The sequence below is a fragment of the Carassius carassius genome, chromosome 27 (genome assembly GCF_963082965.1).
Source record: "Carassius carassius chromosome 27, fCarCar2.1, whole genome shotgun sequence".
Lineage (NCBI taxonomy): Eukaryota > Metazoa > Chordata > Actinopteri > Cypriniformes > Cyprinidae > Carassius > Carassius carassius.
In genome coordinates this window covers 24,330,270-24,357,829 of record NC_081781.1, presented here as the reverse complement: position 1 = coordinate 24,357,829, position 27,560 = coordinate 24,330,270, and the positions used below count along the sequence as shown (strand labels likewise).

General features: G+C 36.1%; 2 protein-coding genes across 2 annotated transcripts in view; both read right to left on the bottom strand.

The window, feature by feature from the left end:
- The window catches only part of LOC132107061 (rho guanine nucleotide exchange factor TIAM2), a 40,303-nt gene extending 33,527 nt beyond the window's left edge, over positions 1–6,776 (bottom strand). Inside the window, exon 1 of the mRNA XM_059513210.1 lies at positions 6,628–6,776. The gene's annotated coding sequence lies outside the window, so the exon portion shown is untranslated. The remainder of the gene's footprint in view (positions 1–6,627) is intronic.
- Positions 6,777–20,467: 13,691 nt separating this feature from the next.
- Positions 20,468–27,560, bottom strand: part of LOC132107161 (connector enhancer of kinase suppressor of ras 3-like) — a 32,234-nt gene continuing 25,141 nt past the window's right edge. The window contains exons 18-23 of the mRNA XM_059513406.1: positions 26,823–26,894; positions 25,623–25,684; positions 25,405–25,499; positions 25,056–25,212; positions 24,746–24,927; positions 20,468–21,409 (exon numbers count right to left, since the gene is read on the bottom strand). Of these exons, the coding sequence (XP_059369389.1) occupies positions 21,179–21,409; positions 24,746–24,927; positions 25,056–25,212; positions 25,405–25,499; positions 25,623–25,684; positions 26,823–26,894 (799 nt within the window). The 3' untranslated portion in view covers positions 20,468–21,178. The remainder of the gene's footprint in view (positions 21,410–24,745; positions 24,928–25,055; positions 25,213–25,404; positions 25,500–25,622; positions 25,685–26,822; positions 26,895–27,560) is intronic.

Genomic DNA, 27,560 nt, shown 5'->3' with positions numbered 1-27,560 from the left:
CGGGTTTTTCTTGAGGGAACCAGGGTGATGCTAATTTACGGGATTACCCACAAAAATACGTCATCAACGAAGCACTCTATTCAGACACAATTAAAATCATAAAGTACATCTGTGAAACATGTAGGATTAGGTATTGATTTTTTAAACTATTTTTAAAAACAACTGACAGGAGTCAGTTGCATTCAGAAACAGGCCACACTGGTTGCGCAATGTTTAGGACTGTTGAAGAATTGTCTCATAAGAGTCATTTGTTCAGAATCTGATTACATTAGTTGTGTTATTTGTTTGTTTTTGTGGGTTAAATTATGTTCGGAGAAACGTAGTTCCCTTGAAAACGAAGAACACATGGACTTGCATAACTCAGAGGTTAAACAGAAGCAAAGGTATCGACTACTTAAACGCAAACTATTCTTGCATTCTGTCACATTTGCACCTTTTCACTTAAGTGGTTAGACTGAGTTTGGTCCAGACTCCAGAATCAGCAAATTCACCTTAATCCGCACATGCCAACAAATTAAAAAGGGGGCTCAAGTTTGCCAAGGACAATGTCGGCCCTGTTTGATTTGGACTAATGTGAATTCCCTTTCACCATATGTTGACTTTCCACATAAGATCCCTACTGGATGCTCAATGGCTCTTTGGCTTCCCGAGCTGTGGGTGTTCAGCTGAGCGGTCGGGCACGTGCTTGAGCTGGATATGGTTTCATACTGGTGTTGAATGAGAAGAAGGGATAAGATGTCAGACTTTCTACTAAACACAGATTTACTTTGGCTTCAATTTTGGACTTGCCTCATCTTTGATGATGTTCGTGTCATTGATTCAGTTACTTTCCTGTTTAATACTGTGAAGCTGCTCTGAAAAGTGCTATTTGACAATTATAACACAATTTATCCACCATTTACAATATTTCAGTCTGTTTTCAGCCTTAAAAAGTGCATTTTAGATATTCTATTACAATTTAAGGACCTGCAGGAAACACAAATCTAGTTTAAGATATATTACATGCTATGTGCAAACATCAAATTATCTTGATGCATTCAACTCGGTTACACATCTTTTAGTCACAAGTTTAAAAAGCCACTGTGTTCTAGTAACCGGCCTCTACAAATTTTAGCAGCGCTGGTCTGAGGGCATGTCTAACTGAGGTGAGCTGGGCTAAAATAAGCTGTGAAGATGTTATCACACCTTCTCCAGTGTTGTACCGTCTCCATGGCCTTGTGCAATTACATGCTTCTGCTGGGCTTCAACAAGCAACCCAATGTTGAGTTTGAGCCAGGCTTAGTGAAAAACAACAGAACGCAAGGAGCACCAATGCCTATCGCATTCCTCCATCACAAAGAAATTGGGTCTCTGCACACGAAAATGAGGGTTAATTAGGGAGAAAATCCAGCAAAAATTCCATACGGCAGCACTTCAGACAGCTGGAAACAGAAGGTCCTTCTTCCAGCTCACAGCACAAAGGCATCGAGGCACTTTAGAGGGTGGATTAGGGCTGAGAGTCTGCAATGACTAGCAGTGGAAAAATGAAAAAAGGAGAGAGACACGTGACACATGCCAGGTCCAGTCTCTATTCTCTCTCTGCTACTCTCCTCTCTCCTTTTCTCAGATGAAGGCTAAATGACATGGCAATACCTTTTCCAAACACAAACAGTGCTAACCTAGTCAACAAACAATTCGCACAAAAAGCCAAATGTTTGTTTGATGGACATTTGGCAATTCAGTCTGACCTGAGTTAATTATCCTTCTCATCTACAAAACAAAAATAAATACATTATACCTGCAGTATCTTCAACACAGGGACACAAAGCGAGCTGTGGTGGAAAATGTTTATGCACATTTTATTTGTATATTTTTCTTGCATATAAATGTTATAAATTCATAGTCTACTATTTCCATTGCTCAAAACAACTCAACCTAACAGCTTTTAAACTTCATATACTTCATAGTGCAAGTGTGCATGCATGCAATTATACCAAACACATCAAAAAGCGTAAGAGGATTATTAATTACTAAAATATTCATAAAGTAATTATTGTTGGGCATCAAATTTAGTTTTTGTTCAATCGTGTTTCATTAAGATCCTGCATTATTTATAATTATTATATCTACTGCATTCATAAAAAAAAACCTTACTATGATCAAAAGTTGCATTGTCTTCCCATAAAACATGATAAGTAAAAACAAATCTAACCTGTTTCGTTTTTAGTTATCATTAATTATTTAGTGATTTGATCTGTCCCACTGCTAAACAGTTCTTTGTTTGTTTTGTTTTAATGTGATCTATTGTAACATTTATATTTAAATTTAATTTATATGTAAAGAGTATATTATTTAAAAAACCTAACTTGCAGAGAATATATATTTACATATATACAACATAAAGATGACATAAGTGTACTTAAAGAGATTATGCTTTCATGGTTATTTTTAACACTTTTAAAAAGGGCAGTTTGTATTAATACCATATTTAATAAAATACTTTTAAATATTTCTGTTTTAATAATCTTTTTCATGCTTTAAAAAAGTACATTTATTTTAATGTGCTGACTAACATACTAAACAACATTTAAAGTACCTTTGCTATAATTTTAATTGTAGTGTGTTATTCTATATTAAATATGTTTTAAACATACTAAATTGGAACTTAAGTTAAGCTAATTACATTTAAATTCAGACCACAAAATATCTTGATTTGATTTGAATTAATATACAATTAAGTCTTAATATATTCTTATTTTAATAAGTATTTATTTTTCACAGGGAATTTTTTTTTTACTTTACTTTGCCTAAACGTAGACTAAAAAGGTGTGTGCTGTTGAAACAGTAAGACAATGACAAACCCACTGCCCTTGCAATCACTGTAATGTGACCTTTGCAGCTGAGAGCTCACAATCCTTTCATTGGTATTCCAGCGGAAAGGCGGCATCAACTCTGCAGCTCAAAAGGTCATCAGAGAATACCTCATTATTACAAACAAGCCAGAGATACCAACATAATCTAATTTTACCTTGCTATTTGGAGCAATCTGTTAGAAATGTAACAAATGCACACAATGTAAAATTTAATAATGAACATATGATGCCCGTAGGATTATTATTACTATATATTTTTAGAAACATGCAAGTTTACAATAGTAAAATAAATTGACTTATCAACTTTTAAAATGGAAAAGGTTAACAACTTTTTGACGCTTTTGTCTGAATAAGTTTGGTACAGATTTGGGTTGCTACTTGATGCCCACTGTAAAATCTGGGTCCAAAAGCAAAACCATAACTAATGAATTAGCAGACAGAGCATAACTAGCAATATAATTTTTCAAGCAGTTATAATCATTTCCATGCGAGCCGCTTGCTTGGTTGTCATTCACTCAGTGAAAGACGTCTAGAAACTTTGGACAGAGAACAGATGCACAAAGACATTACAAGCCCAAATGACGCCTGGACAGAATTCAACCTCAGAAACATTAGAATAACCTCAGCATTACATTTCTACACTGCAGCTCCATGTGCTTACAATTTACCAACAATTATCAGGTGCATTAGCGTCACTGAATAAACTTGGCACGCAGATGCCACACTGTCAGATGTCCAGTTGCAGTTACCTGGCTCTTACGCTCAACTGAAATTGAAAAAAAAAAAAAAGTAAATTTGTCACAATCAAGAGATAGTATCAAATCGCTTGTCAGCTGTAAATTTAGTGTAACTGCTGTAGGCATGAGACTTCTGTGCCAAAAGGGAAATGAGAATGCGTCGCGATCAGTTACGAGAACCAATGACGTTCTCTGATGTCATACTTGGATTAATGCATTGTAAACAACCGCACTCCAGTGGTTTGAGTCTTACCTCTCAGAGAGGTCCTTCAAGGTATCTTGGAGAGGTCAGGTGTCCAAGTCACAACATCTAACTACTGGGGTGCCTCAGGGCTCAGTTCTTGGACTACTTCTCTTCTCTGTCTACATGGCATCACTAGGTTAAGAAACATGACTTTTCTAATCACTACTATCCTGATGACACTCTATCTCTCATTCCATCCTGACGTGGCAGCAAGATTAGTTTTTAATGAGCCGAAAAAAGCGCATGTCACTACTCTGTTCATCAATTTGCACTGGCTACCAATAGCTGCTCGCATAAAATTCAAGGCATTAATGTTTACCTACAAAACCACCACTGGCTCTGCACCCCTTTACCTCAGCTAACTACTTCAGACTTATGTGTCCTACAGAAGCTTGCACTCTGCAAGTGAACAACGGACTAGAGTGCCATCCTAAAGAGGCACAAAATCACTTTCACAGACGTTTATCTTTTACCTGTTCCCTCCTGGTGGAATGACCAGTCCCATTTTATATTAAGTGTCCCTAATGTGTACTTTAATAGTAACTAGATGTGTACATGTAACCAAAGTGTAAGTACACATTGTTGCATAGTATCTACAGCTCTAATGTTTGTGTAACTACACAAATGTAACAACCAACTGAATGGTATGTGTAAGTACAAATGTGTAACAGGACATAGGTAACAACAGTTTTTGGTAATAAAAGTACAAGTGTGTAATGAAAGTGTTACACTTTATATAGAATGAGGGTTTGTCATTGACCGAACTTTTTTAATCAATCTGATCCTCATACAAAGCTACCATATGACATCTGAACACTTGGAATAGTGAGCACGAGTCACATGAACTTTATTTATGATATTTTCATGGGTTTGACAGCCCCTGCTGCCCATCTACTTTAGCACTTGAACAGCCTTTTTCCAAAGATGTATGGGTATAACTGTCCATAAATGATGAAAGAATTTTCATTTTTGGGTGAACTATCCCTTTAACTAAACATTTTTAGTCACAAGACTATGCCAGATATAGTATTTCTGATGCATACTGTCATAGGCAAAACTCCAATTAAAGCTTAAAATATATCAGAGTGCATGTGGCCGCTCTGATCAAAAAGCCGGTTTGGTTGAATGCCGGAGTAGTGTGTGCTGGTGATTATGGGGTAGTGTTTCCTAGACAGAGCCACTTTGATATAAACCTTCTGCTGCTGCTGCTGAAGACACTTGTATACTGTTCGGAGACAAGCTTCCTCTACAAAATCCATGGCTTTATTTGCGATAGAAGAGTCTGCAGCTGATGCTCTGAGCCCTTTCACCTCAGCACACTCTGGCAATCCAGCTGGTCTTTGGATGCTCTTTGAGATCCATAACAAACAGTATGAGGTGGCAGCAACAAAGAAGTGTGTGTGCGCCCAAACACACACACACACACACACAGACATCCTGCAGATGGGGGTGGTTAAGACTATTGAAGACACAATAAAGAGGCATAAATACTTTTCGTGAGCAACATGCGGTGGATATAATTAATAGTCCGTCCTATTAAGGCCACCGCTATTAAAGAACATATGGGTGGACATTATAGATTAATGTTGTAATTTGATTTAATATTGAGGCAAGAGGGAGAGGACCTATTGACATTTTAATCTGAGTTCTCAATGCTCTTTCGGCATGTAGGCCTACACTGTCAGCAGTAAAAAGGGTCTTCATCATATTTAGTATAACAAATTTGACTGACCAAATGTTTCCAAACAGGTTTCCCAAACACTCCCTTGGCCATTGGCTGGGCAAACAGATAGTCCTGCCCAAACCTCATGCCATTGGCTGAGCCAGTGTTTCTATGATGTTCTGATCAGGATGCTCAAAGAAACAGAGTGTTTAAATTCGAGAAAATATACACACTTTACCTTTAAAGCGTTGGTTCACCCAAAAATGACATCTCTGTCATCATTTACTCAGCCTCATGTTGTTCCAAACCTTGAGTTCCTTACTTCTGTAAAAAGATATATCTTATATATTTTGAAGAATGTTGATTACCAAAGAGTTGACGGTAGCCATTGATGCTCATAGCATATTTTTCCATAATCCTGAAGTCATGGCTATTTGATAATCAACATTCTTCCTAATTTCTTCTTTTGTGTTCAACAGAATAAACAAACTCAATGACAGAATTTTCATTTTTGGCCGAAATAAAGTTTGAGTCTACATATTTTTGTCGTAATTTTTAAAAATATATGTTCCTAAGCATCTTTTTGGAAATATTATGCTGTAGGTGTGTTTAAGCTGCCCTTCTTTAAAATAAATTACACCTGGTTTGATATACATTTTTAACTGTTGCGACCAAATATTTTTGGGGCCACTTTGTCAATAATGTGCAGTTCTTACAGTAACAGAGACAGAGAAGCAACTAATAAGAAAATTAAGAGCACAGTATTGTTTTTGTATCTATAGTAAATACAGGGCAGAGAAAAAGAGAGGTTCGTGGCAAAATCATTATGCATATATTTATATTCTATAAGAATGATCCTGCTACATTGTTCTGTTGAGCCTGTCGCATGCTGTTTCATAATACTGTGAGATGCAATATTGTGATACATCTAACAGCAGATGCTGGTTGTTTTTGTATAATATACAAACTAAAATAAAATCTATATTCGGAAAAAAAGAAAAAGAAAAAAAAAACAAGTACGTCTGTTACTTTCAACTCTGACACATTCAGAGTCTCAAATTTCACTGCCTTAACACTGAAGCAGATATCAAACGCATAGCGGGAATATTAAGACAGTTTATATCCACTCACCGCAGCTGAAATGATGACAACTATTGGACAATTAATAATTGTCATAAGACAAACTTATCTTTAGACAACAAAATCCTTCAATATGGCATTATCTTCCAGGACAAATACATGTCGTTCTCTCCTCGAGCGCGCAGAACGCCAAATGAGCATCAGGAGCTCTGAAACCACACCTCCACCCTCCCCAAACTCTCTGAAACAACCCACTGACTTAGCAATTCATTAATTATCCAGCTTTAGAGCAGTTCGTGTTGAGTAATGTCACTTCACGCATTGTTTCCGTCTACTGTGTCTCAGCGATGTTCGCTTTTTTTTTTATTCGGATCTTTTCAACGAATCTGAACAAACGGTGCACACAGTCCCACTTAACATTTCCGACTCGTGAGAGGTGATGGGTGAGCTACTCAGTTTGGATTAGACCGTCCTAGTGGACTGACTGAAAGCTACTTTAATTGCTAAAAAATTATAATAATATGTTGATGAATGACAAATATGCAAAGACCAAGAGATGTTTTTAAGGCAAGAGATTGAACTGTTAGTTTATAGACTGCACTGAAACTATATATTTATATAACCTAAAAATGGTAACATCTAAATTAACTCCATTTACTGGTCAAAATATTTTTATATTGCTGAATTTTATAGACCTACCTCAAAACTGCATTATATATATGATAAAAATCGGGTATAAATACCTATTTAAAGTAGCAATTGCAGGTGACAACTTTTAGCATTGTTTGACACGTGAAAATACAATGAACACCCTTATTAATAAAACATTTGGGGGGGGGGGGGATAATAACCAGAGATATACATCAGGCTTTATCAGAAATGTTGAGAGTGTGTAACTATGCCACAATTACACAAAACATGGCAGTTCGTAACTATTTTACACTTTGGTGAAGTGGTGGCTAAATTTATCTGAATTTGTACAATCTCAATTGTATGTTTTCATACGATCTGCTTCTTCCCAAGCGACGGTTATGTCTAGGGTGGGGTTTATACATTGTTCTTGCTATGGTACTTTCTTGATGTTGTTGTAAAATTTTTAAAATTGTAGTTTCCATTACCTCATAAAAATAGTTACATTTTCTCTTAAGATTGGGTTGAGACTGCATGGCGATGTAATGATGGGTTATGTTAAAGAATCCCAGTTGGCATCTGATTATGCATACTTCCCTACTATAAAGTAGGCAAAAACACTATGAAAAAGAGTAATACTGTACGTCCAAATTCATAAAACAGCAGCCAAATAAACTACTCAGATGACCAATCGATTTTGAATGGTCAGACTCTAAAGTGCACATCCAATGGACACTTTACTATCCCATTAGGTCATGAGCAGTGAGGCGACACCACTGGTGCTATAGCTCACATGATAATGGCAGCATGACAGATGCAGTACATCCAGATTACATTCATGCAACACACATTTATTCTACTGTATATAGAACATAGTTGAAAAAAAGTACATACTCAAAGAGTACGTCATTTTGGATGCTGCCATTGTTTTTTTTTTTGTATCTGCTATATTTGTACTTTTCACAGAAATCAGTCTGCCTTCTCATGACGTCTGTCACAAAGCCAATATAACCAACATGAGCTTGACCAAACCAAGAGCATTTTTTAAATTAAAGCAGCAATTCACTCAAAATGAAAGTTCTCTGATTATTTACAGAAAGCTATTATATGGCTTATGAAGACCTAAAGTAAATCTTAAAGAAGTGTTTTGCGTCATTTTGATACTTAAATGCATCAAAACCAATGCATACACATTGTTTTATTATATATATATATATAAACAGCATGTATTCTGTAAGTATTCTTTAAAATCCCTCCCTTTGTATCCAGTGGAGGCAGTTGTTCAGTGGATTACTTCAAAGTCTTGTGTCTTGAGACGGTACATTCCACATAAACACATATTAAATTATCTAATGTGTTAACAAGAGAAACCTGATTTCAATTTCTACAAGACACTCTATTTTGTCCAAAAAAAATCATCATGTCTAATGGTCAACGTCAAAGCTTTAAATGCAGCCAAGCAAATACTCAGTGACTACAATACTAATTTATCATATTCAAATAATGCCAACCAATCTTTAAAACACATGCGGACAGGGTTATGGGATATTGGACAGTGCAGTATCTACTCCAAAATGTTATTACTTGAAACCAGAGGTGGAAAGAGTACAAAAATATTCTACTCAAGTAAAAGTACCATTACATTAATTAAATTTTACTTAAGTACAAGTAAAAGTACCAGTCTAAAAATCTACTCAAGTAAAAGTAAAAAGTAGCTCATTTAAAATTTACTCAGAGTAAAAATTACTTAGTTACATTTTAACAGTGGGAGGGAGTCAAAAATGGGACAGGCCAAGGGTGTCAAACTCACTTCCTGGAGGGCCACAGTCCTGCACAGTTTAGATATAATCCTAATTAAACACACTTGATCCAGCTAATCTAATCATTTAGGTTTATTTGAAAACTACATGATATGTGTGCTGGAGCAGGGTTAGAACTAAACTCTGCAGGGCTACGGCCCTCCAGGAACTGAGTTTGACACCCCTGGGATAGGTCTATTAATCTCAAACTAGTTGTTTTTAATTAAAGGAATCAGTTATTTTGAATAATAAAACATTTGGGCTGTTACCAGGCAAATCAGTATCAACAAACTCATCTTTTAATGCAGAGGAAATGCAGAAGATTCATTGGAAGTGGCATTTAGATGTATTACACTGTTTAGTGCAGGACAAGAATGCATTTAACCTGTAGTTACAAATGCATGAATAATGTTTTGATATACAAGACATAAAATGTTTAATACTCATTTGAAATGATAAGAAATTAATTATTTAAAAAAATCAAAAGATACTTTAAATGTGAAATTAAAATGGCCAGTATGTGTCAGCAAGTCACTGTTAAGTGTCACTGTTAAGTGTCACTGTCAAGTGAGTCATTGCGATTGAACCGAATCATTTAAACGGTTGATTCATTCAGGAACGAAACACTGTCACGTTGCTCAGAGACGCAAAACTGTGCTTTGGTGGCTGTGTTTGGAATTATTTTCTGTTGTAGAAATAGAGCTAAAAAAGGCAATATGGTGTCTAAAACGCAAGTCTCTTAATTAACTTGTTTACTGAACTGTTATATATATATATATATATATATATGTGTGTGTATGTATATATTCATGATGATTTTTGGAGGAAAAGACGGCCTTCTTTGTGTGATTTTGATTTAATATATGAAATTATATAAATATGTGAATTTTCTGCCCCTATCTCTTCAATTTTGTGATCATTCTAAATGCATTTTAGGAGACTGAATCACACAGTGAAAGAACGCACTATAAATGCGCGCACACATCATTAAAACAAAAATAGCACACTCCTCACCACTGTCTTTTTGGCTAATTTGTGCAAAACCTTTTGCTAAAATGTCAAAGCTTCATTTTAACCACCAATGCAACGATGCAATTATTTAGCTTACCTCTACATTCTTGTGAATGGTTGATGTCTTGTCGAGATGCTGGGGAAGTCGTGGCCTAATGGTTAGAGAGTCGGACTCCCAATCGAAAGGTTGTGAGTTCGAGTCCCGGGCCGGCAGGAATTGTGGGTGGGGGGTTCTCTCTCCACCTTCAATACCACGACTTAGGTGCCCTTGAGCAAGGCATCGAACCCCCAACTGCTCCCCGGGTGCCGCAGCATAAATGGCAGCCCACTGCTCCGGGTGTGTGCTCACAGTGTGTGTGTGTGTGTGTGTGTTCACTGCTCTGTGTGTGTGCATTTCGGATGGGTTAAACGCAGAGCACAAATTCTGAGTATGGGTCACCATACTTGGCTGAATGTCACGTCACTTTCACTTTCAGATTTTATAAGCTGCTAGTTTGGTCTTCCTAGGCAAGTACAGCTTACACTGCATAATAGAGCATACATATGGCCATGGGTTCACTTCATTTCCTTCGAGTTCAACTGCAGAATATGACGGGGTTTCGTTTTCAGCGGTGTCTGCACCACTAACGCCTGTTTTGTCCGTCTGCATCTTTCTTGTGATTTTAGCGCCAGTTTGCCCTCCTGCCCATTATTTACTGCCGTAGTTTCCAGGGAGCGATTTTTTTTTTTTTTTTTATTTTTTTTACTCGGTAATTAATGTGTTTTAAAATGTAGCGAATTACAATACTTCAAACTAAATATACTTAAGTAAAAGTAAAATTACAGATTTTAAAAATTACTTTAAAAAGTATTAGTACACAAAAAAGCTACTCAATTACAGTAACGCGAGTAAATGTAATTCGTTACTTTCCACCTCTGCTTGAAACCATTCACTTCTTCATCTAGTTTCCACATGCAGGCACTTTAATTCTCTACCAACCCTTTGACCTCTCGTCTCAGTGATTCAAATGCATGTTGTTCATGCTTGACTAGGTAAATCTTTTGAGGAAAATAGTTCATTGTTACTGCAGCCTTTACATTTCTTTTTCCATTGAGGTCACGTCTGTTAAGGGGGTCGTCCTCATTCACACAGACACGCGTGTGTTTTGTCGTAGCCTGCAGCTCCAGCGGTGGGTGCTGGTCACATCATTACACACCATTATTACCCGGCCTCCCCGCTGGTTTGCCCGCATTGCAATCTGAGAGCAACATATCACATCTCGCAGCTCCTTGTTAATGACAACAGCGATCGCTCTCACCACCGAATCATAGCCGAGGGGCCCAAGAATTAGAGATCTCAACAGCAGATAGATAATCATCATATAATCATATCATGCAATGGAAACAACATCAGAAACCTCATGGGATTCGCCCACAGTAGATATAACCAATAACCATATAATTCATTTCACCAAGGTAGAAAGAAACTCATCTTGAGTCTTATTAACACGGAGGATAAAGGAAGATTGAAGTTTGCACAGTGGGATTTGAAGACAGATTAAAGAAAAAGTTGAATATAGGTCCCAGAAGAGTGGGAATCAAGATCTGGTTTCTTATTCAGAACTAGTTCTATGTTCCATAAAAGTCTTCTTAACCCATTTTGTACTTGACATAGCTTTGATAGTTGCTCATTTCCACTGCTCTTGGTATATTGTGATGATCATTATAAAAATCACACAGCTGGAGATTTATTGACCTTAAAAAGGCATTGATAATGGTATATTGATATCTAAATTACAGACATATGGAATTAAAGGTGTAGTTTTAAATTGGATTATTATTTACTTAGAAAATAGACAACAATATGTAGAGTATATAGGCCATGAATATAAGTTGGAAACAAAACAGTGTGGAGTCCCTCAAGGCTCTGTGCTGGGGCCTAAATTATTTACTTTATATATTAATGACCTCTGTGATAAATCAAAGATTTTACGTTTTGTTCTTTTTGCGGGCGATACAAATTTTTTGTATCGGGAAAGAATTTACAAATATTAAAGGCGCAATATTTAATTTTTCTGCTTTAAAAATAGCAGAAATCACTATATCTATGTTATATATATTTTTTAGTTGTGTACTTACATTATCCCGAAAGTTTCCACAAACTTTCAAATCCGGAGAAAATTATAGTTTAATTAGAAGACACGGCACGTTTCTTTGTTTCCGTTTTGTTGCCCGTCTATGGCGTCATATAAACTCTGACCCCTCTAGTTTATCTAACTTCCTGCGGAACCCGGCGGAGCCACCAAATACAAAGGTGAACAGAAGCAAAGACGAGACGAAGAAGAAAAAGTAGTAGCTAGCCTTGATCGAGACAATTATATTTTATATTTATATTGTTTATATTCGTATTTATACCTCAATCAATAACTTAGTTATGGATCATGATTATGCTTTGCCTGCACTTTCTGTGAAGCGCAAACGTACGGGTGAAATAAATGACCTGAGAAGGTTTTGGGACAAGAGAAGAAACGAGACACGGGTAAATATTGGAGTTGCATTTCCAAGATAGAGAGAGCTTCGTGACAAGCTGAAACTACAGAGAGATGCTTGCATTCTAATAAACAGGTATGCATCCATTCAGCTAACTATATCTATCCGTATATTTTGTGAAACGATGATGTCTTGTGTAAAACGCAGACGGACTAGCTCTCATGTAGAGTATAATGTAAATCTACATGTGTTCTATATCTAGCTGGATAAAGTAGCTTCAAATGCAGTTCACTATCTTCGATATCATAGTATAAACGTAATTATAATTATTAACGAAAGCGAAAACCGTGTTTTTTAACATATATTACTACTAGCTAGATGGAATATTGATTTGATAGGGGTCTGATAATTCATATATCTCTCCGTTCGAAAAGACGTGATTGTCAAAATACTAAGACCGGCGTCTCTGCTGCGTGCCAGAAGCGTGGCGCGCTGCTGCTGCTGTAGGTGACATAGAGGGTGACAGACCAGGCTCTTGTCTTCATGACAACAATATCTATACTTCATGTTGAGCATATATATAAAGCCTACTGATAAAGGACACCGTCAACAGTATTGACGGCAAAATAGACTATGTTTGACAGGTGCAATATTTGAAAATCGATAATTATATTTATTTATTTTTTAAATTACATTTATATCTGAATTTATGTCAACCTATAGACTTCAAACATCAAAATGTCATGATTTAATATGTATTTGTGTACAAAATGACATATAATCATATTTTCCTATTAAATTTGCCTGGAAACGCTTCCAACACGCTTGCGTGTCGCGTGAAAAATAGGCGTCGGTTCTATTTCTAGCATGCACGCGTTTGAGACGCGCAGCTCACACAGGCAGTCTGCAAGCTCTAACCTATTAACATGGGAGCCGAATTAAAAACTGACACGCCACGCAGCTGAGACGCTTGCGCCACGCATCCAGTGTGTCGCATTCAGTGTGTCGCCGGCCTCAGTTAAAATGAGTGAGGAATGTGGGGAGCGACAGAGCGCGTGTTCCAATGAACAACAACTCCCATGAGCCTAGGCTCTTTCCCGACGTCATCAAAGTACGTCTTATGTTATTATTTTGATTGAGTGACCCCTGGTGGCCAAAAATTCCATACTGTACGTTTAATGAAAACTATTGAACAAGAATTGGTCCTTCTTCAGAAATGGTTTAATAAAACTAAACTGTCGTTAAACCTAAGTAAAACAAAATTTATGTTGTTTACAAATCAAAAATATCCTGATAATGTTTGTTTGACTTTAAATGGAACAACTATAGAGAGAGTGTCAGAATTTAGGTTTTTAGGAGTACTCTGATGAAAAATTTAAATGGATGTCACACATAGCTTATGTAAGAAATACAATTTGTAAAAGCATTGCCGTTTTGAGCAAAGTGAAGTTTATGTTAAATTATAAGGCAATGAGAATCCTATATTGTTCCTTTATTTTGCCATATTTTATGTATTGTTTGGAGGTATGGGGAAATTCTTATTTCACAAATTTAATGCCCTTATTTATTTTGCAAAAAAAGGTTATAAGAATAATTAATGGAGTTGCTCCAAGAGAACATACTACAGGACTGTTTCTGAGGTCAGTACTACTCAAATTGAAGGACTTGGTTTCTCTACAAACTTTATTAGTTGTTCATAAAGCAAAACATTGCCTGTTACTGCATGGACAAGCATAAGAAATAATGATTTCAAACAACCTTTTGCTGGAAATACCCTCAAACAAATGTGTGTTTCAGTTTCTGGTGTGATATGATGGAATTTTCTAGAAAATGATCTAAAATGTTCTTCAAATATTCTTAAATTTAAATATAAGTATAAACAGAAGATATTTAACTTGTATAAAGATGAATGTGAAAATTGTTAAAACTAACAACAATGATGGTCTTGTCGTTTTTAGAGTTGTCATTATTGCATCATTGTTTTTATTTGTTTAGTGTTGTTTAAGCAGAATTAATAATTATGTCGGTGAGACCATCTAATTTGTAACTTTAACATTTATAAGATTTTTTTTTCTTCATCCTACTCCTGTTCTGCTTGTCAAGGAATGTATTTTTGTTGTGTTTGTTGGATTGTTGTTGTGGCATTTTGTGTTGCATTACCATGAAAAGAGAATAAATAAATGAAATGAAAATTATGCAAATGATCTGGCAGCGTCTGTGTTTAATTTGCACATTTGTCTGTAATGTATATTAACAGTAGAACTTTCCACTCAAATCTGTGCTCTCGGCTAATTTGCCATGTTTAGTAAATCTGAGCCTTTAACTGTTGACTGTGATACGAAACACAGAATTAGAGCCCTGCACGGGCCTCAATTCTAGGCCTGAGCCCGGCCTTGGCCCGAGACGCTCAGGCCCTAGCCCGACCCGTGTCCGACAGCTCATCAGAATTATCAGCCCGAGTCCGACACGAGCCCGTGTTTTTATTTATTTATTATTTATTTTATTACACAGCGGAAGACTGCCCTATTTGCAGCAATTCAAATAGGTCAGTTTTGTGTTATGTTTCTTTTCATTTCTTTATCAAGTTAATTTAGACAAATGTTTGGAGCATTTTTTTAAAATGACGATTAATGTTAATCAGCCAAAGCCGACAGCGAGTAGCCTAAAACATATTTAATCAATTAAGCCTCTCAAATCAATGCTAATACTTTACTTGGCTACAATTAAATCCATAGATATAAAACACTTCAAGCATATCACACAGACATTTAGTTTAATAAGTGTTTATTTATTAAACCACAGTGAGTAAAATAACATTTTTTGAAATACTGAGGCAGGCTCAGGCTGCTCGCAAATGAAATGAGCAATAGCCTACAATCTGAACAAATTAAATTAAATGAATTAAAAACAAACTTGCAGGTTATCTACGGAAAACCGTGCGTGCATGTGTGAGACTGTCATGTCAGTATGTCAGTGTTATTATAACAGGTTGAATTATCAGATTATGAAAGTTATGAGGTTATGAAATGTCTTTCTATGTTTGTTTTTCTATCGCCGACATCAACTTCTCATTTTTTTTTTTTATTAATGTCTAAACATATAAATAGAAGGATAACCCAAAAAAGGCCTGAGGCCCGGCCCGCATGTGAGCTATAACGTGAAAATTGGCCGAAGCCAATGGAACTCTTCCCATTTAATTACGGATCTTCAACAACAATTCCCTGGAAAATGAACAAACCCATTACAGGCTTTTATATTTTAGTTAGAATGAGCAACATATTCTCTCATATGCTATTATGAGTCAAACCAGAAGGATGAGTGGTGAGTCTGCTGTGCTGTGGTTTACAGTGAGTCACAGCTCAAAACCACATTTCCTCTGAGGAATGCACAGGAACTTCAGCATCTCTCCAAAATGAAGCTTTCAACCTTCAGCAGTCCAGGAGCCAATTTCACATCCACAGAATGAAGGAGGAAGAACACATACAGTTGAACATTGATGAAGCTCTGGTTTAATTTGTTGAACTGGGCTTGTTTTTTAATGCTAGAATGTCTACTGGAACATGGAACTTCAAAATATTACAGAAGACACTCACATGATCAGAATTAGATTTGTAGTGTAAAAAAGATTATGTTATGTAGTTGTTATGTTATGTAGTTATGTAGTGTAAAAAGAAGAGCTTTCCGATGACTTTAAAAGCTATATGCTGCATGGATAGCATTTGTTTTAACGGAGTGTCTTTTCACACTAAGAGCAAATTGCCAGCCTTGTTATCGTTGGCTGTTCACAGTAATTCCACCCACTATTGTCTGGTTGAGCCAGACAAATAAAACAAACCTGTCTGGTAACAGGAGCAGTAAAGAATAGAGGATATAGTTTTAGTCATGATAAACACTTGTTAGAATCCTCCTTTTTTCAATCCCATTTTTGTCTAACAAGCTTTTTTTTAGGCCTATAACAGATGCGATGCCCTTGTGAGAATCACAGTGTATACTGTTTTATAATGGAATACAATACACTGAGGTGCCTTTGCCAAATTTTAAGTATTAAATCAAATAGAAATAGGACTTTGAAGTCACTGCATGATATTTTTGCTCAGTTGACTAAAATGTCCACCTTATAGAGTTAGAACTTATAAGGTTAGGTTTTAATGATGTGAAATCAATGTAAGCCCAGTTACAGTATGTCTTGAAGGATTGTAAACAGATGGGACAAGACAACGTATTTGATGTGTTAAAATTGATCTGTGCATTTGTGTGAATGCTACCTATTAGATTTATTTGATCCAATATATAAAGAGTAATAATGCTGAGGGAAAAAAGAGAAAATCACCTACTGCCCTTGAAACTGAAGACACGTTTTTTGTTTATTATTGATTGTAATATGTTTCTTTGTTCTTTTTAATAACTGACTGATTGGCTTCTTTTTAATAACTGACTGATTTGCTTGAATGTTTTGATGTTATATTTCAATATTTATCTTGCAGGATCTGTTCACTGCTTTTGACACGGTTAACCACCAGATCCTCATGTCAACCCTACTGGCAAAGGACATCTCAGGAACTGCACTCCAGTGTTTGAGTCTTACCTCTAAGATCCTTCAAGGTATCTTGGAGATGTGAGGTGTCAAAGTCACAATATCTAACTACTGGGGTGCCTCAGGGCTCAGTTCTTGGACCACTTCTCTTCTCTGTCTACATAGCATCACTAGGTTCTGTCATTTAGAAACATGACTTTTTATATTACTGCTATGCTGATGACACTTAACTCTGCCTCTCATTCCATCCTGATGATCTGATGATAGCTGCTCACATCTCAGCTTGTCTAACAGACATTTCTTGCTGGTCAAATCCATGACTTCATCACAATTTCAACATCCAGTTAGATGCATTAAACATAGCTCCTTCAAGGGCAGCCATGCAGGAACCTTGTAGTTATGATAATGATCAGCTGACTTTCTCACACCACGTTGCTAAAACCAGGTGTCATGCAGATTTGCTTTATTCAACATCAAGTACATCAGGCCCTTTCTTTCGGAACATGCTGCACAACTCCTTGTTCAAGCTCTTGTTCTGTCCAGGCTGGACTATTGCAATGTTCTGTTGGCAGGTCTTGAAGTCAGTTCTATCATACCTCAAAAACGAATCCATAACGCGGCTGCAAGATTCATTTTTAATGAGCCGAAAAGAGCGCATGTAAAACCTCTGTTCATAAATTTGCACTGGCTACTGATAGCTGCTCGCATAAAATTCAAGGCATTTATGTATGCCTACAAAACCACCACTGGCTCTGTACCCCTTTACCTAAATTCATTACTTCAGGCTTATGTGCCCTCTAGAAGCTTGCATCTCTGAACTCTTGACTCAATCAGAGCAGCTGAATCTTTAGCCATCTTCAGGAAATGGCCTAAAAACACATCTCCTCTATCTACATTTGAACGCTAACATTAGCACTCTCAATTCTATTTCTGTTTTATCTGCTTGTTTTCTTTTAATTTATTGTAAAAAAAAATTACTCTCTAACACTAACACTAGCATTCTCTACTCTTTTACTATTCTTTCTACTTGTTTTCTTTTATTTGTTATTAAAAAAAAATTGCTACGTCTATTGTGTTAGATGACTTTTCACAACACATACATATCATTGCTCTTTTGTTGGTTTTGATTGCTTCTATTGTCCTAATTTGTAAGTCGCTTTGGATAAAAGCTTCTGCTAAATCACTAAATGTAAACGTGTATTGTTTAAAATTGAAAGCACTGAAGAAGTTCAATAGCTGTAAAAAAAAAAAAAAAACATTGTTCAATAGTTTTTTTATTCATCGTTGCTATTGAAATTGGTATCCAGAATGGTTAAATGATGCATTCAAAAAGGCAACTCAACAATGAATTTAATATTTATTCATATATTTATATATGAATATTTATTCCACATTTATGTTTTATTACATATTAAGAAGGTCCTGTTCTGTGGAGGCTATTGCAGAAGAATACACACACACACACACACACACACACACACACAACATTATAAACCTGTGGATAGCACACTATCATTAAATTTCATTGAGCTAGCCACATTTGACTGCTTTGAAGAAATATGGCCTCACAGGACACATAAAAAGATGTAGTATTCCAATCTGCTTCCAATACAGACACTTTCTTTTGTTTACAGCAAGTGTCTTGCCTTCTTCCTGACCTCAGCTGTGTCTTAAACTGCTGTTGCGGAAATAGACAGTAACATTGTTATTTAGAGACCAGGAGGCATGAGTTTACCCTCTCTGCACCTCACAAGAAACAATAACATGTCTCTTTACACTGCGGCCTAAGGCCGGTTTGACTTAAGTAACTAGCATTGCATCCTATTCCACATACTTTCCATTCTAAATAGTATTATAAATTGAATTGAATAAATATGCTAATAGCGCTGTTTGTAATTTTTCTAATGGATTTTCTTTTAAGTGAGCATCTGTACATGCTACAGAGAGCAAAGGTCAGGTTCTGGAAGTAAAAAGTAAAAATGCAATCAATGGTGTATGCTTTTGGTCATCAGTCCACATAATTTCAACGTATATTTTTATTAAAACATTAAAACTGTTATGTCTTGTACCTTTTTTGTGTGTGTGTCAAATTTCTAATTCATCGAATCAAAGTTGTGTTAATGTTGTGATTTACCTCAAAGCTGGTAAATTCTTGGCTTTGAGCTCTTTAACAAAGACCTCTAGAAAAATCCCTTTGGGAAAAATTAATGAAAATACTTCTGGAACCAGTGCCGCTGAAAAAGTGGCCAGGCACTGGTGTACTCAATTTGAGCTATGATTACCCACAAACCTTTGTGTTAAGTGAGCATCTGTACATGCTATAGAGAGCAAAGGTCAGGTTCTGGAAGTAAAAAGTATAAATGTACAAACCTTTGTGCAATGCACAAGGTGGACAGACCTTTCCACTTAAATACAAATGGTGATGAATTTGAGGTCAAAAGATGCTTTTCTATATAGCAGTTTGCAAGTTTACAAACCTGAAAGTTAAGGTTAAAGTTAAAAATAAGGAATTTCTTTGCTAAATGCTAACATTTATATATAACTGCAACATTTTGACTGGCTAGATAACAAAATGTTTGCTACCCAAGACCCAATTTAGCACAGTAGGCTACTGGTGTATTATCATACTATGCATCCAAAAGAAAAGAAATGTCCATTAATAAGAAAATCACATTTTATGAATGTGTATAGTATGTACTTTCCCCATCAACCAGTCAAGTACATTGTTCCCGTGTATAATATTGTAGAAAAGTTTACAAGTAGCATGCGTTTCCGATATCAAATTATGCATCTTACTCTATGGTGCCCCCTACAGGCCTTCAGCTGAAAGTGTGCAGAATCTTCTATTGTCATGTAAATGAGTGTCAGTGAAGGATAACAGCACAGCAGTCGGATTAACTCTCTTTGTGCTGGGGTACAAAAGCTGGCAGCAGATGGCCGAGTGTGATCGGTGTGCCGGACTCTGTCTGAGTAAACATTCATAAACCGGTCCCTCACAGATGGCATGATAGAGGCTCTGTCTGGTGTCATGGTGTGAAAGACATGTTTGCATTTTCTGTTCATTTAAATCAAAGATGTTAAAGGGTTAATTCAGTCTTCACAGTTGTTCCAAACTAACAAGTCAGTCTTCAAATTATTTTTAACATCTTTATACTTAGATGTTTATTATACTTTATTTTTATATATCACTGTGGCATATTTGAATTATGTCTTTGTTGTTCTTGGATGCACTTATTGTATATTCTGCATAAAAAAAGAGAGATTTGTTATAGTGTATTAAGCATGTTTCTGAACAACGACTTTAGTGGATATATGAAGTCAGAAGTGTCCTTGAATAATAACCACCGGTATTATCATATTCACAATGAGCATAAGTGGCTAAATGGACATACTGAGCACTTCGATTTCTCAAATACATCCTAACAGATAAAACTTTAAAAGGAAAATATTAAATCGTCATTTTTATTTCACACCTTCAGCATGAATTCTTCCAAAAACATCAAGTACACATTTATACAATTAAATCAGACGTTTATACAAATAATGTACAACATCTGAGACATTCATTTTCAGTTGTAAAATGCTAAAATGTGTTCATCTAAAAGGGACTGTCTTGTTAAAAACCGGCAAACAAGACGCCACTTCTAAAAACATCAGATACAAACACGTTTAGGAACCAAAGAGAGAACGGAGTTCAGATTTGTGTGTATATTGAGTGTGAAATGGAGCGAGTGGTAACAAATACATGCACACGCACGTCCAGGAGTGTGTTTGTTCTGTCCGTAATCCACAATCTGGAGAACAATACATTTATAGATTGCATTAAAAACTAGTGCAGTTATGAATCCAAGAGTGATTCATATTCCCTTTAAACTCACGGTTTCATTCAACAGTTTGAGTAAAGTTTACAGAACATCTACAGACATTTTCCTCCCCCACTTTTCTTTATCAAAACACATGTCATTTATTCATTTGTTACAGTTACTCTGAACTACAAAAGGCAAAATGCAGTAACTACACGTTTCAGAAAAGAGTTATAACCGAGCTAGGCTCTTCTGTGTCCGGTTCAGAGGAATCGCTGTTTGAAGTGTTTCAGCGAAGCTTCGTTTGTGTCCTGGAAGCCCGCTCTGCCAGTGTTCCTGTAATGGTCTTCTGCTCTTCACAGACTGGTCTCGGTGGACACAACGAGTGCAGCGGCCGGGCTGGAGAGCGCCGGACACTGAGGCTGAACCAGAGCTTCCTGCGCTTGTGGCTCCATGGCTCTCTTGTGTTTCTCTCCGATCTCCTGCAGCAGGAGCACATTAGCATCTCGCCACTGTCTGTATTTACAAGCGCTCAGAGACGGCTCGCTCAAGACCTGCTCTATGGTCTGCAGATCGGCCTCCTTCGCCTGAAACGAGACGGACACAGAATCAAATGATGGTTGCTTCTGAAACTAGGAATGTAGCTTCCAGCTGTTCCAGTGAAGCTGCTATGATTGTTTGATCAATACCGCCATCTAGTGTCTGTAGACTTCAAACACAATCAACAGAGTCTATGATTTTAAAATGCTTTTAATTCAATTATGCTCAGCAGGGATGAATTTGATCAAAAGAACAAAAAAAAATTATATTGTGAACAATTTGAAATAAATTAGCTATTTAAAATATATTTTTAGTAATTTTCAGCATCATTACTCCAGTGTCACGTGGTCCTTCATTTTAATATACTGATTTGGTGCTGTTATTGGTGCTTATTTATTAATAAAGGTTCTTAACATTATCAATATTGAAAATGGTTTTAGCCGCTTAAAATTTTATGGAAACATTTTGAAAAAATTATTTTAAAGTTCAAAAGAGCAGCATTTATTTGAAGTAGAATCTTTTGTAACGGTGTATGTTTTACTGTTTCTTTAAAAGTATTAAGCAGCACAACTGTTTTCAACATTGATAATATTTAGAAATGTTTGAAATGAGCAACAAATCAGCATACTGGAATGATTTCTGAATAATCATGTGACACTGAGGACTGGAGGTATGATAAATGTTGGAAACAGCTTTGCATTACAAGAATAGAATATATTTTAGCATAAATTACAATAGGAAAGTCATTTTAAATAGTAATATTAGTGTTTTACTGTATTTTCATAAATTCATCCTTAATGAGCAATAAAAAAAAAAAGTAAATATAGTAATGTTTTCAACTTTATGATCCCAAAACTTAAATGTTCATCACTAAAGATGTCATTCTCAAAAAAAAAAAAAAAACACTTGAAAAAAGTTGTATAATATCCAAGATATACATTTCTATGTGCAGTTAATTCTCATGTTGTATTTTCAAAAGGATTTGGAATATTTGTCCTCTCGCCAAAATTGTCACTACCGGAACAGTTTAATTAGATTATATTGATCTATTGATTGATTGACTATAAGGATTTTGTCATTTTATAAATTTTTGACTATACTGATATCAAAGTCAAGGATTCATTAGTCTGATATACACTGAACTAAAAACCATCTAAACATCTTAGATGATCATTTTATTTCTGACAAAACATCCCATGCTTCAGTAGCGACCACATCTCATTACAGAATTTAACTTGCATACTAAAACACTAAAACTTACTAAACGTACTAAAAATTGCATAACTATACTAAAAGCTTGTTTATTTTCCCCAAATATGAGGATTGTGTGTTCCCTTTTGTCACTACTGTAACAATGACATGTTGTATGGCATAACACGGTCAAAAAAACAAAAACATAGATGTCACTACCGAAACTCCATGAAATGTTTCGGTAGTGACAATTGTTTTGGTTAACTAGCCCAGTTCTGAACAGTGAATACATATAAAAACTAAATGTTACAGAACAACTCCCAAAAAAAGGGTGTTTAAGTGCAGAAAAACAGGTGTTCGGTAGTGACATTCCTTATAGTTACAGATTTTTCTGACTTTTGAACACATTTCATCAAATGATGAGACCTTGTAGCTATGAGACAGGGGGACACGGGAATATTTCCTGATCATACATTTATGGGTTTCGTTTAAATCAAGTCTCGGCCTATAGTCTGAAAAATACACCGTTTCGTTAGTGACATTGAAAAATGCATTTTACAAAGAAAATATAAATAATATTTCCTTTTTTTTTTTTTTACTTTAACTTTTAAAAGAATCCTAAAATATACTTTTATAAATAAGAGATTAAAGTCAGAGTATATTCATGGATAAAAATGACACAAACTAGTATGTCATGTTACATAATAGGTTTTGTAAAGCATTGACACTGGAAGAGCACCCAACTTAAGATCAAGGTTCAGAAATAAATGATTGCCTCATCCCCGAGTTTCTTTATATCAATATATAATATAGTCTGATGAGTCACAGTGCAGTGGTGAGATTGTGTCCAACCTGACGCTTGCTCGAACACAAACATCCCCCTCGCCTCCGCATTATAAATACCACCTGCCTCCACATAAACACTGAACATAGTGCAAAGCAGATCATTTGGGTGAGTCAGTGTAGTTCCCCTTAATAGAACAGCACAGACCACAGATATTATTTTACTTCAAAACACTAGAGAGGAAGTCAAATATCTGAAACAGACAAAACTGCACTAACAAGAAGAAGACAAAACTTGCACCAAAATAAATGACATGCTATCCAACTACACATCATGATCATTAATCATGACCACGGGTTTACTGTAAATGTTACGGCTCCAAATCAGGTGAAATCTATTCGACTCTGTGCTCAGAACTTTTTGGAAAATGTTTCCTCCCATTTCTCAACATAATTATCTGCAATACACTTCCAGTCAAACATTTATGAACGGTCTGGTCTCTCTTCTGCTCTGCACTTGATCCAAAATAAAGCAAAATATTTTTACTATAAAAAAGAACTGCTTTTTATTTGAATATTGTAAAATGTTATTCATCTCTGTGATCAAAGCTGAATTTTCAGCATCATTACTCCAGTCTTCAGTGTCACATGATCCTTCAGAAATCAGTCTAATATGCCGTTCAGGAAACATTTATTATAATATTATTAATCAATATTTTAAACAGTTGAGTACATCTTTTCAGGATTCTTTGATGAATAGAAAGATCTGAAGATCAGCATTTATCTGAAATTTGTAACATACATATGGCTCCAAACGTTTAGAGTCAGTGTACATTTTTTTTTTTTGTGATGGTGGGGGTGGGGGGGGGGTATTGAAATTAATACTATTTAGCATAATTAACATAATAATAATAATAATAAATGTTTTCCGGGCAGTGAATCAGAATATTAGAAAGCTTTTTGAAGGCTCACGTGACTGGAGTAATGATTCAGCTTTGAAATCACAGGAATAAATTACATTTTTAAATATATTCAAATAGAAAACAGTTATTTTAAATAGTAAACATATTTCAGAATTCTACTGTTTTTGCTGTACTTTGGGCAGAAGACACTTCTTAAAAAAAAAACTAACTTTGGTTTAATAAAAAGGTAAACTACACAAACACCAGTTTCTACAAAATTCAGATAATTCAGCAGTTCACATACAGTAAAACTATATTCAGAAAACAGCCCTGACATTTTTTCCCTTCATTATTTTTTACTGCAGTATATTTTTTTTATAAATAAATATTTTAATTAATAAATACATCTGGTTAAGTGTTACTGTTAACTAAAATAGAATCTGTAGAATTTGTGTCATTTACATGTTCCCTGTAGATTGATTAGCATTTAACCCTTTCAGGACTCACCTTTAAAGTGCTGTTTAAAGCTCGGATCAGGTGCAGTTTCTCATTAACGCTCTCGTTTTTGCAGCGTCTGATGAAGGAGGACCTGAAGTCACGTTTGGTGGTGGGCTGCAGGGCTCCTGTGGGGGACAGACTCACCTGCTTCAGGTGAAGATACAGCATCTCCATCTCATCAGACGGGGGGCCTGCTCAAACAACAACACGAGAGTATTTTATAGAGACAAAAAGCAATGTGTAGTATAATTCGGTATAATCCCTTTGCATTATTCCTGACTCCGTAAGGATAAAAGATCTGATTCCAGTGTTCACTTACAGTGGTCTCCTTTGAATTCCTGTATTTTCTGGATGGGGTCTTCCTCGGAGCTGAGCTCCTGCCACGACTCACTGTCTGCACTCTGAGTCTCTGTGAGGTCACACACCGGGGAAACCAGACATGGAGAGGATGAGGAGCGGGGAGGCGGCAGACAGCCCTGAAACATTCACAAACACAAGTACGTTTAAACATATAACATCCATCTATCAGAATCTCAAAGAAATTCAGTTAAAAAACATTAATAGCACATATAAACCACAGTGAATAGAAGAGTTACACGCTGACTTTAAGCACTTATGGTTATGGGTGGGTTTAAATGAGCATGTCTGGACCGAGTGTGGTTACTCACATGCAGAGAGCCAGGAGTCAGCTGATCCATGTACTCCACACACATCTCAGCAGTGTCTGCTTCATCCTCATCATCACTCTCCTCACTGTAGCACTCTGGATTGATTAATGCAGCTATTACAGTGTCAGGTATGGCTTTGGTGAAACACATCAAGCAGACTAAAATAGACACTCAGTATTAACTGGGTTTCGGTAACCGTTTGTGGTGGGAATCTTTACCTCCATCTGTTGAGTCTGTGGGCTCAGGTTCATTTGAAGCCTGGGAGAGTTTAGCCAGCCATCTAGATTAAAAAGAACATCAATTATAATGAATCTACTCATCAGATCTGTGGAATAATTGTAATGGATCGTTATGCATGTTCTCTGCCCACACGGTTTAATAGCAGCACACCCACAGCTTTCTCTCAGTGTTTTGTTTCCACCCATAGGTTTATTTTAGTACGTTTCAAATAAACCTTTACAGGAATTGCTTACAAAAAAAGATTTGGGGCTGTTGTTCCAAAACCATTTGACGCTTTGATTCCACGAAACAAAAAAAGAGATATTTTGAAGAATCTCGAGGCTGCTCTTTTCCATAAAAAAAAAACCTTTGTAGTAAACGCATGTCAAGCACCATAACAATATTGTAAAATGTGGTCCATATAAATTATGTGATATATAAATGTGTGATATAATTATGTGGTATTCTGAAGCCATACAACAGCTTTACTAGGAAGATTCAAAGCCATTCACTATAAATGTGTAGCATGTTCACAGCATAGGCAACTCTGTTCGGTTTAAAATAGACATTAAGGCTAGTTTTACAACTAAAAAGTGTTCATGAGATTGGAAATGTACTGTGTACAGAATTTTACACGTGTACACATCGTAATAAGAAATACGGTTTAAAATTGATTTCATTTGGCATCAAAAGCAGTTCTTGGTTATATCTGGCGATATATAACAATTAAAATGCAAAGTTTGGGCCCTGTAGCTAATTATTGCAAATGAATCTCTTTGTGGTTTTTTTTTTTTTTTTTGACATTTAAATGTTTTATGTACTTAAAAGTTATTTTTTGTGTGAACTAGTCTATTAAAAAAATATTCATAAAATAGTTGCAATGCACATATACATTTTTGGACCCTTCCAGCAAAGCTTAGTAAAGAAATCCAAACTGTATTTTTAGTACTAGAGGTCTGCAAAACCCTGTTTTGATCAAACATGCTCAACTGCATGATGTGCTGCAGACAGCTTCGGTCCCAGCGAGGTGTCAAAGCAGCACGCCACACTGCAATGCAAACATGTCACATTGGGCCAAAAACCAGACCCACAAGCTTAACATGTATGCGTTAAGTGCTACATGGCTAAAAATGTGTCAGCAAGCACTTTATCTCTGACCACATTTACAAACATAAGAAATTGTGTTTTTTCACACTCACTTGTTCATGTCTTTCATGCTCTCAGCTGCAAAGTAGAATGTCAGCATGTCAAGGTGGCTTGCTTTCATTGCACTGGAAAATAAGATAGAAATGTATGCAAATTAAATTAAATGGTCTTCTCCGAGACTGCATCTTTGTGGATGTGTGGTTACATGACATAGTGGAAGCATTACACGAAACCGAAAGCATGTCCGACACCAAGGTTTGTCTCCAGTCTTATCTTATCTGAGTTATCAAAGTAAAACACAGTTACTGTATGAAGGAAGTGTATGAAAAACACAGTAACTCAGACCACATGCTTAGAGCAGGCAGTTTCCTGTGTTTTGAGCGCACTTTAAGAGGGGTATAGATGACACATTTCCAGTGTGAAAAAAAAAAAAAAATTCTGATTTACAGCCCGACAACTTGCACTAGATCTTCAAAATGCATCAGTCTAAAAACAAATCCACAGCCATTTTACATTCCCTTCAGAAGATATGAAGCAGTGTGTTAAAGGTGCTGTATGTCATTTTGACTGAACTTAAAGCATTAAAATACAATATGTTTGCAGATATTTAGGAAACGTGCTGAGTTTACATATTTGTTTTTTCATACAGTTATTCTACTTTTGTCGGAACGTCTGTTTTTGTGATTCAGCCCACTGCCAGTTCATCTGACACCCCGGTTGCCAGTTGGTGGAAAACACAGCCATGGAAGCCAGTAAAGGAGGCATATTGCAATGAGGATAAATTAACTCTT